This window comes from Procambarus clarkii, chromosome 59 (genome assembly GCF_040958095.1).
Source record: "Procambarus clarkii isolate CNS0578487 chromosome 59, FALCON_Pclarkii_2.0, whole genome shotgun sequence".
Taxonomy (NCBI): Eukaryota; Metazoa; Arthropoda; class Malacostraca; order Decapoda; family Cambaridae; genus Procambarus; species Procambarus clarkii.
Genome location: NC_091208.1, coordinates 24125003 through 24137884, shown reverse-complemented (window position 1 = coordinate 24137884; position 12882 = coordinate 24125003). Strand labels below are relative to the sequence as shown.

Genomic DNA, 12882 nt, shown 5'->3' with positions numbered 1-12882 from the left:
AGTGTTATTACCCTATATACACATATTATATATAAATATCTACATGTTTTATGCACCGTAACTGTACACCTAAGCTTGTAGTGCGCCCAAAGAGCATAGTGGCCACCCTCTAAACAGCTAGACAAATCGTGCAGACGACGTCACCTCCGTCACCCATATGGCTCCTCCCAGCATAATCCTTTTGCTGTTATTACACTAATACACACATTATATATAAGTATCTACATTTGTGTTCACCATAGAGAACCACTGACCTGGTAAGGTGAATGCAAACAATAACAGGTGGCCACACAGTCAGTAAACGATGCTGTCTCCCTCCGTCTCTCAGCATCACTCCTCCCACAGCGCTAATTATTACAACAATCCTGCTATTATCACAACCCTGGTTATTTATATCACAATCATGGGTCATCTGTAATATTGTCATCGCTAAATAATAACAATTATATATTTATTTTGACATTTTTCGGCGATGCTGTGGTCACAAGCTGAGCATCAATGCTGTTCGCTCATGCTGCGTGCGCCGGCCTTGGTTGCTCCAACAGTACTGTGCCTCTCACACCTGAGAATATTGCCCACGATTTTTTTTTTAAATGGCATCTGTTTACAAGAGCCCTGAGGAAGCTACTGTGAACCCCGTGTAGCCGCGGGCCATTTGAATCAGGCCTGGCACCCTATGGCGTATATATACGCAATGCGCACCATGGGACATGTTACTCAGGGCGTATATATACGCCATGCGCAGTTTAAGGGTTAATAACCCTGCGGACGACCTGGGAGACCTGAACCCGCTAACAGGGAAGAAAGGAAACCGGATCAACCCACAGCGCATCCCCGGACACAGAAGCCGTGGCGCGCAAATAACGGCGAAGCGCCGCAACCGGACACAAAACATGATGCACCCCCGGCCTGACCAACCAAGCATCAACCACCCATGGACCCCTCCGGAACGCAGCAGTCTCATTCTTCGCCAGAAAAGAAGGAGACGGCTGCAAACGAACAAAACAATCACCACGACCAAAAGTGCAGAAACCCCTGCATCGGAGGAGAGCATGAAGCTTCCCTACCCGACCCCCAGAGGCCAAAGCCAACAAGAAAAGTGCCTTGGAAAAACAATCCTGGACCGAAGGGGCCACAACGAAATGAGGAGACGAAAGGAAAGCGAGCACTCTGTCCAAAGACCAGGACGGCTCAGGCGACGCATGAACAGGCCGGAGGTGAAATAATGCACGAGACAGCTTGCGAAACTTCTATAGCTGAACCCCAGGAACGTGTACACTCACAGGGACCTAGCAGGGGGCGCCACAGAGAAGAACAGTGGAAGGGCAAAAACAAACTGAATAAAATGACAGAACCCCCCACCAGGCAAAAACAAAAAGAAAAACAAAACCCCGCAAGAGGACAGCGAACCCCAAGGAACAGAGCCGGCCGCGATGTCGGGAATACAAGCTGTGCAGCACCCTGCGCCCCTACCAGTGCAAATTGCTTCTTACCTGCCGGTAACAAGGGAGAACAGAACACCCAAGAGCCCAACAGGCGGCCGAAAAACCGAAAGGTAAAACGGACCAGCAGAGGCAGACCCCGAGGAGCCTGTGGAAGGTGGCCCCAAGCCCCAAGGGCAGTACTTACAGGGCACCTAGGGAAGGCAGCCCTAGGCACATGTAGCCCGAGTACTGAAGATAACTCCTGGCTCTCGCACCCATAAAACCAACACCACACGCAAAACACAGTGCAGTAGCGACACTGGAGCCAGAGCACACGACCATCGCCTATAGCATCAGCCTCAAGAACCGAGGTGTGGGTAGCCGGCGTGGAGGGTCTGGGGCTCCCACTTCCCCCTCCCGGGGAGGGGAGAGCTGCGCAGACAGCGGCGCGGCAGTGTGTGACGTCACACTAGTTTGCTTGTTTACGGTTGGAGAGTTCTATCCACTAGTACGGCTTCTGGTAGCAATTTTAACCAGAATAGGGGTTTGTTTTGAGGCGCTTACCTTTCTGGGTGCCTGTTCCGGTCGATGGCAGACATAGAATGCTTCCAACTACACGGGGGCTTCTATAGGCCATTGCTCCCCTTGCCTCTCTGAGGGGGCCCGGTTCTGGCCGTGGTCCCCGGTAGGCCTAAGAACTCCATACACATCACTGATGCCAAAGTCTGACATTAGCATATCAGCCTGGGATAGCTCTGGGGAGCCGATGGGGCTCCCCCCAGAAAAAAAAACAAAAACCAAAGATATCTTTACAATAGGTACCTAAATAGAGAAACAAAATACTAACCAGACATGTTTCGATTTCCAGCCCTAGCCCGGACCCCGCCAAGCCTGGATATAGATCTTAAACACCTCTTCAATGATTTCTGTTGCTGGCTTTCATGCTCTTGTATTGTTGAGGGTGATCTGGCAATAGCAGTAATTCCCTGGTGTTCCAAACGTTGTATTGGTGTTGCCACATCGATGGGAATGTCTTCTATATTTGATGTAAACAGCTGCTGCTCTTCTGCTTCTGGTAGTAGTATATAAAAAATTGCCAGTGATGTAAAGCCATAAACGGCATCATTTATAAGCTATTATGTATGTTTATAAGGTCAATAAAGATCACAACTATTAACAATAAACACTAAAGTCAAGCATTTGATAAAAACACATATTTGCTCACTTGTAAGTTTGATGGAAGGCAACTTATTCTGGACTTTATGGGGCTCCACTGTGACACTGAATTCCTCATATGTCTGGATATTGTCCTCATTAAGAGTGTTTGCAAGACGAGAGATGAGAGTAAGTGTGAGCTGCACTCTCTTGATCATACTTCGGTGACATGGCAGCATAGATGGGGATGCTACAACTGCCTCTTCACTCCGCTTCACTTCTCTTATTGCTATCATACCAAAATAAACAATATATAATAAAAATTATATTACCAAGTTACCTATAAAACTGAATTGTCCTTAAAATACAATATTATATTTCTTCAAAATTTTTTGTCCTATATTATGTAATAGAAAGCTTAATCATTTCAAATAATTTTAGAGAGAAAGAGAGAAAGAAAGAGAGAAAGAAAGAAAGAGATAGAAAGAGAGAGAGAGAGAGAGAGAGGGGGGGGGGAGTAATCTGGAGACGGGAAAACTTTACACGAGAAATGGAACGACACGTGGCGAACCCAGCGGCGTACCACTGGATCACAAACCAAAATGCTGCTCTGAAGAACGCCCAGGCAAGGAGCAGGAAACTAGTCCTCAAGCTTTTTGAAAATAAACCCCAAGACGGGAATGGTGAACTCATGCAAGCAAAGGCAAGGGACTTTTACGTAGCCTTTGAATCTGCCATCCCACACCTTTATCTTCCACAAAAGATTCACAAACCACCGAACGAGATCACAGGAACGTGGCAGGGGAGACCAGTGCTGAGCGGCTGCCGGCACCTACCAGACCGGTAGACTGGATATGTACAGCCCTCCTCAACCCCTTTCTCAGACTCCTACCGGAACGCCTTAAAGATACAACAGACTTCCTGAACAAGATAGCCAGCATCAGAAATCCAGTTCCAAGCGGAGCCTGCCTTTTCTCCTTGGATGTGGTATCGCTCTACCCGAGCATACCACAAAGAGAGAGAGCCAAAGTGGTAGCAACCTTCTTTGATGAAAAACACAAAATTACACAGCAACTACGAGAAGCAGGAGTATTGAGGCCGCCTCACAGGCAGTTATTGGAGGAAGCAATACTCCATGTAATGAGGGATACCCTCCTTCAATTCCATGGTAAGGCATATAGACAGACGAAGGGCACTGCCATAGGAGCGTCCAGTAGCGTAGCTGTTGCTGACATCTTTATGCAAGTCAGCTGTTGCCGACATCTTTATGCAAGTCAGCTGTTGCCGACATCTTTATGCAAGTCAGCTGTTGCCGACATCTTTATGCAAGTCAGCTGTTGCCGACATCTTTATGCAAGTCAGCTGTTGCTGACATCTTTATGCAAGTCAGCTGTTGCCGACATCTTTATGCAAGTCAGCTGTTGCCGACATCTTTATGCAAGTCAGCTGTTGCCGACATCTTTATGCAAGTCAGCTGTTGCTGACATCTTTATGCAAGTCAGCTGTTGCTGACATCTTTATGCAAGTCAGCTGTTGCTGACATCTTTATGCAAGTCAGCTGTTGCTGACATCTTTATGCAAGTCAGCTGTTGCTGACATCTTTATGCAAGTAGTTTTTGAAAGGGAGAGATCCCACAGAGAAGACGCCCCAGCAGTGTACTACAGATATATAGACAATATCTTTTGAGTCATGGTAGGAGGACTCACACGTCTAGAGGGTTTCTTTGCCTGGGCAAACACAGTCCACGGAAATATCAAATTTACCCTAGAACACGACGACACCACAATAAATTTCCTAGACACCACGGTGTATGTGGACGAAACAACCCGACACCTGACCACGAAGGCGTATTACAAACCTACGAACCTTCACACATACTTGAAGATCGACTCATGCCATCCGCTAGCCCTAAAGAAATCATTACCCTTCTCCCTAGGATTACGCCTTAAAAGAATAAATAGCAAGGCGACAGCCAGAAAAATGATAGGATGGATTACGAGAACTTTCAAATCCAGGGATCCCATCACAATGGTTGTACTCTTCAAGTCACTTGTGTTGTCCCGTCTTGAGTACTGCTCAGTACTCACTTCCCCCTTCAGAGCAGGAGAGATTGCTGAAATAGAGGGAATACAGAGAACATATACGGCACGCATAGATGCAATAAAGCACCTAAATTATTGGGATAGTCTCAAAGCCCTCCAAATGTACTCACTAGAAAGAAGACGAGAGATATCAAATAATATACACCTGGAAGATACTGGAGGGCCAAGTACCAAATCTACACAGTAAAATAACAACGTACTGGAGTGAACGACATGGAAGAAAATGTAGAATAGAACCAATGAAGAGCAGAGGTGCCATAGGCACAATCAGAGAACACTGTATAAACATCAGAGGTCCGCGGTTGTTCAACGTCCTCCCAGCAAGCATAAGAAATATTGCCGGAACAACCGTGGACATTTTCAAGAGGAAACTAGATTTATTCCTCCAAGAAGTGCCGGACCAACCGGGCTGTGGTGGGTATGTGGGCCTGCGGGCCGCTCCAAGCAACAGCTTGGTGGACCAAACTCTCACAAGTCGAGCCTGGCCTCGGGCCGGGCTTGGGGAGTAGAAGAACTCCCAGAACCCCATCAACCAGGTATCAACCAGCAAGGACGAAACCCTCTACTCCCAGCTAGACGACCTATGGGAGATGTTTAGGCATAGAGGTTACCCTGAGGAAACACTGAATCACGCCCAAGAGAAACTACAGTACGCAGAAAGACCAGAGAACAACTTCTTAGGCCTCTGACCCCACGGTTGGAGGATAAGAGATGGATCCTCCCTACCCTGTTTATACCTGGTTTTGCTGGAAAACAAACTCTCAGACGTATGGGCCTGGATGATGCAGACATACAGTGACCACCACTCTTGGGAGAATTTCCCGCAAAATCCACCAATGATTGCGTGGAGGCGAGGCAAGTCCATCAAGGATCACCTTGTCCGAGCAGGTTTACAACCCGGCACCCACGACCCGACAAGGAAGTAGGATATCCATGCCAGGGAACCCGTTAAAACCCACCAGCGCAGACCTAACCGGACACAGGAGCCTGCGCAACACACCGAGGCAACCGAAGTAGTGGTTAGGAGGGATGACTACATGCAAACAATCTCCAAAATGAATTTTGAAGAGTTAATTTTTCAATTACCCTCGACAGTGAAGAAAAACGTAAGAAATACTGAGAAGATTCGTGCTAGAATTATTTATTTTACCCTTTCGGTCAAATTAAACAACATATTATATATACTGTGTATATATGTGTGTGTGTGTGTGTGTGTGTGTATATACACATATATACATACATACACCAACCCGTTCTCGCAAATTTAATAAGTCAATATTGACATTAAATATGTGCATAGGTGACATACTTAACATAATAGTTTCCCTTGAAAAGCTTCATAGAAAACACCGACCTTACCTAACCTACTTAGTATGTTAAGATGAGCATCTTATTGCTTCGTAATTACAATTATTACCTAACCTATACCTATAATAGGTTAAGTAACAATTGTAATTACGAAGCTATAAGATGCTTCTTTTAACATACTAAGTAGGTTAGGTAAGGTCGGTGTTTTCTATGAAACTTTTCAAGGGAAACTATTATGTTTAGTATGTCACCTATGCACGCAACTAATAAGTCAATATTGACTTATTAAATTTGCGAGAACGGGTTGCATACACACACACACATAAGAGGTCATAGATTTAAACTAGCTAAACACAGATGCCGAAGAAATATAAGAAAATTCACCTTCGTAAATAGAGTGGTAGACGGTTGGAACAAGTTAAGTGAGAAGGTGGTGGAGGCCAAGACCGTCAGTAGTTTCAAAGCGTTATATGACAAAGAGTGCTGGGAAGACGGGACACCACGAGCGTAGCTCTCATCCTGTAACTACACTTAGGTAATTACACACACACACACACACACACACAAAATGGAACTACCTGATTGTGTTGTTGAGTGGTGACTGTGATCAGTGGTACAGTGAATTAGTGAACTGTCACACAACGATACAGTGACTGACTCCAGAGCTTTGTGTAGACCGAGAAGAACCGACCTCATCAATCTACCAACACTTAGTGAATCACCTAGTGGGAGACAATGACGGATAACCTTCGTCATCATACATCTTCCTTACTCATCTGGTTGTGTGAGCGGGAGGAGACTGGTATGTACCCCCTCTCTGGTCAATTAATCAGGTGTACAGATTGTGGTAAAATATTATCAAATTCTTGTTCAGGATATCATATATATTTAAAACTCTCAGGGTGGCTCATTTAGGCAGAGGTAACACATAAGGGATATCTTGACACATACACGCGTGCTTGCCCACGTACGTATACACGCACACAAGTGTGTACACGCTAAAACAGACACACACACACACAATCGTTCAGTCAGGGGAAAAGGCATTAACCTGGGTTCAGGACCTTACTATCCCCCCCCCCCATCTGACCTGACCTGACCTGGTCGCCATCTCTGCCCCCCCACCCCCAGTTCCCCGCATCGCCCATACACACACTCTTCCCCTCCCACTCCCTATCTCTCTCCTTCCCCCTCCCTCTCTGCCCCCCCCCACACACATACACACACACACCTCCCCCCCCCTCCCCTTCTACTTTCTTCTCACTTCAGTGGAAGGGTTGGATCCCCCCCACCCACCCATTTATCTCTCCCTTTATCACTCCCTTCTCTCTCTCTCTCCCTCCCCCATCCCGCTCTGCCCTCCTGACAAATCCTATCATGACACAACTATAGGAACAGGGTCAAGCATGGCAGCCAGAGGTACCAGGGGAACAGGGAAAAGCCAAGGTGACGAAATGAAGGAAATGTTCGCCCAGTTTCTGGAGGACAAGAGTGAGATGCAAGAAATGATGCAGGAAATGAAGAACGAAATAAGCAACCTGAAAAGAGAGCTGACAGCAGCAAAGGAGGAGATTAGAGCCCTCAAAGAGAATGGTATCGAGGCTGAGAATCAGAAAACCATCCAGGGAGAAGGTGGTAATAGTTTTTTGGATGAGAATGCCACAATAAAAGCAACATTTGCGAAAATACTAAAAAAAAAAAATAACTCTGAAGTAATGACTGCAGTGATGGAGGTGGCCATGAAAGCAGCCACCTCACAGGAGGCGGCACGCTCCACTAGCCAACTGCTGGAAAGGAACAGATCAGTGGTTGCTGTGGGTATTAAAGAGCAGGAAGGCTCTAATAGGACAGAGTGGAATGACAAGGACAAAGCAGCAGTGAATGAAGTACTAAAGGCACTAGACATGGAAGGGGCTGAGCATAGCATTGAGAAGGAGGTTTTCAGGCTAGGTTGGTACAACAAAGACCGAGACCGAATGATAAAGATAGTGTTTGCCAACGAGAGCACAAAGGAGAAGATCCTATCAAGGAAGAGCTCCCTGAAAAACGTGGGAAAATTCAAAAATGTATTCCTCCAGAGAGACATGACAAGGGAGGAGAGAGCTGTGGCGGCAGAAGCAAGGAAGAGGCGCAGGGCGAGAGGGGAAAACCAGGAAGTCACAGCTCCCAACACAACACCCCCAGAAGCGAGGGGGGAACCCACAACCAGCTACCCAGTAACACCAGAAGGGAGGACAACCCCGCCTCCCTCCTCTGCATAGAAAACCCCCCTACCCCAAACCCTCCCGGCTCCCACTCAAATGTTCAGCCAAATCTCCCTTCCCCCACACCCAATCCCCACCCTTCTACCCCTCCCCTCCTCCCGAGTCCTCCCTCCCCTTTCACCCCATACCCTCCTTGTCCCTCCCCCTTCACTGGATCCCCCGCCCCTCATCCCAGTATCCTCTGAGACCCTGTTATCCACCTCACAGGTCCTCACACCCATGGAACAGCCTCCCCCACCAGCAGAACACTCACCAATGAGTGATTTGAGAAGGGACAGAAGAAAGTGAGCCTCAAAGCGATGTACACTACCATAGATGGAATTACAAATAAAGCAAATAAGCTTGGAGAACGGGTACTAGAGGAAAACCCAGACATAATAGCCCTCACAGAAACAAAGATCACGAAAACGATAACAAACGCAGTGTTCCCACAGGACTATTATGTTATGAGGAAAGAGAGGGAAGGAAGAGGTGGGGGTGGTGTAGCTCTGCTGGTAAGAAAAGGCTGGGATTTTGAGGAGATGGATATTCAGGGCTGTGAAGGTTTCAGTGACTACATAGCAGGTACCGTAACAAATGGAGGGAAAAAAATTATAGTCGTAGTCATATATAATCCACCACCAAATGACAGAAGACCTAGACAGGAATATGATAGAAACAACATGGCCACCATTAACATAATAGAAAGAGCAGCTTCTGTTGCTAGCAGGAATGGATCTGGACTACTAATTATGGAAGACTTCAACCATGGGAAGATAGATTGGAAGAACAGAGACCCGCATGGAGGACCAGAAACATGGAGGGCTAAGCTGCTGGACGTGGCAACAAGAAACTTTCTAAGCCAGCACATCAAAGAACCAACAAGAATGAGAGGAGAAGATGAACCAGCAATGCTTGATTTGATATTTACCCTAAATGAGTGGGATATAAGAGAAGTTAAGATGGAAGCACCCTTGGGAATGAGTGACCACAGTGTATTGAACTTTGAGTACCTGGTAGAGCTAGGACTTATCTCCCCCAAAAAAGAACTAGGAATCAAAAGGCTGGCATACCGAAAGGGAAATTATGAACAGATGAGAAGTCTCCTAAGTGAAATACCTTGGAGCACAGACCTCAGAGATAAGTCTGTACAGGGTATGATGGACTATGTTACCCAAAAGAGTCAGGAGGCAGTAAACAGGTTCATCCCGGCCCAAAGGGAAAAATCCGAGAAGCAACAGAAGAATCCATGGTATAATAGGGCATGTATGGAAGAGAAGAAACTGAACAAAAGGGCCTGGAGGAACTTCCGGAATAACAGAACACCAGAAAGCAGAGAGAGATACCAGAGAACCAGGAATGAGTACGTCAGGGTGAGAAGAGAAGAAGAGAAAAGATTTGAAAATGATATAGCAAACAAAGCCAAGACTGAACCAAAGCTACTCCACAGTCACATCAGAAGGAAAACAACAGTGAAAGAACAGGTATTGAAACTTCGAACAGGCGATGACAGGTATACAGAGAATGACAGAGAGGGTGTGAAGAACTCAACAAGAGGTTCCAGGAGGTCTTCACAATAGAACAAGGTGAGGTCATTGTGCTAGGAGAAAGGGAGGTAAACCAGGCGGCCTTGGAAGAGTTTGAAATTACGAGAGAGGAGGTCAAGAGACACCTGCTGGATCTGGATGTTAGAAAGGCTGTTGGTCCAGATGGGATCTCACCATGGATACTGAAAGAGTGTGCAGAGGCACTTTGCTTGCCACTCTCCATAGTGTATAGTAAGTCACTGGAGACGGGAGACCTACCAGAAATATGGAAGACGGCGAATGTGGTCCCAATATACAAAAAGGGCGACAGGCAAGAGGCACTGAACTACAGGCCAGTGTCCTTGACTTGTATACCATGCAAGGTGATAGAGAAGATCGTGAGAAAAAACCTGGTAACACATCTGGAGAGAAGGGACTTCGTGACAAATTGCCAACATGGGTTCAGGGAGGGTAAATCTTGCCTTACAGGCTTGATAGAATTCTACGATCAGGTGACAAAGATTAAGCAAGAAAGAGGGCTGGGCGGACTGCATTTTCTTGGATTGTCGGAAAGCCTTTGACACAGTACCGCATAAGAGGCTGGTACATAAGCTGGAGAGACAGGCAGGTGTAGCTGGTAAGGTGCTCCAGTGGATAAGAGAGTATCTAAGCAATAGGAAGCAAAGAGTTATGGTGAGGGGTGAGACCTCCGATTGGCGTGAAGTCACCAGTGGAGTCCCACAGGGCTCTGTACTCGGTCCTATCTTGTTTCTGATATATGTAAATGATCTCCCAGAGGGTATCGATTCATTTCTCTCAATGTTTGCGGACGATGCTAAAATTATGAGAAGGATTAAAACAGAAGAGGACTGTTTGAGGCTTCAAGAAGACCTAGACAAGCTGAAGGAATGGTCGAACAAATGGTTGTTAGAGTTTAACCCAACCAAATGTAATGTAATGAAGATAGGTGTAGGGAGCAGGAGGCCAGATACAAGGTCTCATCTGGGAGAGGAAATTCTTCAGGAGTCAGAGAAGGAAAAAGACTTGGGGGTTGATATCACGCCAGACCTGTCTCCTGCAGCACATATCAAGCGGATAACATCAGCGGCATATGCCAGGCTGGCCAACATACGAACGGCATTCAGAAACTTGTGTAAAGAATCATTCAGAACTTTGTATACCACATATGTCAGGCCAATCCTGGAGTATGCAGCCCCAGCATGGAGTCCATATCTAGTCAAGGATAAGACTAAACTGGAAAAGGTTCAAAGGTTTGCCACCAGACTAGTACCCGAGCTGAGAGGTATGAGCTACGAGGAGAGACTACGGGAATTAAACCTCACTTCGCTGGAAGACAGAAGAGTTAGGGGGGACATGATCACCACATTCAAGATTCTGAAGGGAATTGATAGGGTAGATAAAGAATTTTGACCTGATTTTCACCCAGAACGTAGAAGATATCGAGAATTTAGAGCATGAAATACCTCTAGGGGCCAGTGACCATTGTGTCCTAGTCTTGACTACATGATGGAACTCAAACTTATGACCATGGGACAAGAGATCTGGGAAAGGAGAGTTGACTACAGGAAAGGGGACTATAAGAGGATAAGGGACTATCTGGGTTAAGTGCAGTGGGAGGAAGAAATTAGAGGAAAACAGTTCAAGATATGATGGACCTAGTCATACAGAAATGCCAGGAGGCCAAAGACAGATTTATACCAACAGTAAAGGGAAAAAATAAGAAGGAATATAATAACCCATGGTTTAATAGACAGGGTCAGGAAGCAAAAATGGCCAGCAGGCGGGAGTGGAGGAAGTACAGAAGACAAAGGACAGAGGACAACAGGATCAGATACAACAGAGCTAGGAACGATTACATTAACATAAGACGAACATCAGAAAGGGACTATGAGAACGATATTGCAATCAAAGCGAAAAAACAACCTAAGTTACTACACAGTCATATAAGAAGAAAAATGTCGGTGAACGACCAAGTGACAAGACTAAGGAAGACAGAGGGGGCATATACTGAAAGTGACAAGGAAATCTGCGAGGCACTGAATGCCAGTTTCCATGGAGTGTTCACTACCGAGCCTGAGCAGCTCCCATTGTTGGAAGGGGTTACCCTAGATGAAAGACTATCAGATATAGAGGTGACAGCAGAGGAGGTAATGAAACAGTTGACAACTCTAGATGCAACTAAAGCAGTTGGACCAGACAAAGTATCACCGTGGATACTAAAAGAAGCAGCGCAGGCCCTCAGCGTGCCTCTGGCAATGATCTTTAATGAGTCACTTATGTCGGGAGAATTGCCCAGTTGCTGGAAGAAGGCAAATGTCGTGCCGATCTTCAAGAAAGGTGATAGGGAGGAGGCACTTAACTATAGACCTGTATCACTGACAAGCATCCCCTGTAAAATACTGGAAAGAATAATTAGGGTATGACTGGTTGCACACCTGGAGAACATTAGGTTTGTGAACAAACATCAACATGGGTTCTGGACAGGGAAATCGTGCCTAACAAACCTTCTGGAATTCTATGATAAAATAACGAGGATAAGACAGGACAGAGATGGTTGGGCAGACTGCATATTTCTGGACTGCCAAAAAGCCTTTGATACAGTACCGCACATGAGACTGCTGTTCAAGCTCGAGAGGCAGGCGGGGGTGGGGGGAAAGGTCCTAGCATGGATAAGGAACTACCTAATAGGAAGGAGCCAAAGAGTTACGGTAAGGGGCTAGAAGTCGGACTGGCGAACAGTAACAAGTGGAGTACCACAGGATCGGTGCTGGGACCAATTCTATTTCTTGTATATGTTAACGACATGTTTACAGGCGTAGAGTCCTACATGTCGATGTTTGCGGATGACGCAAAGTTGATGAGAAGAGTTGTGACAGATGAGGATTGCAGGATCCTCCAAGAGGACCTGAACAGGTTGCAGAGATGGTCAGAGAAATGGCTACTGGAATTCAACATGAGCAAATGTAAAGTTATGGAAATGGGACTAAGAGATAGGAGACCAAAGGGACAGTACACAATGAAGGGGAACAGCCTACCTGTGACGACGCACGAAAGAGACCTGGGTGTGGACGTAACACCTAATCTATCTCCTGAGGCACATAT

The 12882-nt window shown here is 46.3% G+C and overlaps 1 protein-coding gene across 3 annotated transcripts in view; it reads right to left on the bottom strand.

Moving 5' to 3' along the window:
• Positions 1 to 12882, bottom strand: part of Sry-alpha (Serendipity alpha) — a 119064-nt gene that overhangs the window by 23336 nt on the left and 82846 nt on the right. For all 3 annotated transcript variants that reach the window (XM_069307036.1, XM_069307037.1, XM_069307038.1), the window contains 2 exons: positions 2650 to 2868; positions 2272 to 2496 (listed from right to left, as the gene is read on the bottom strand). In XM_069307036.1, the coding sequence (XP_069163137.1) occupies positions 2272 to 2496; positions 2650 to 2868 (444 nt within the window). The remainder of the gene's footprint in view (positions 1 to 2271; positions 2497 to 2649; positions 2869 to 12882) is intronic.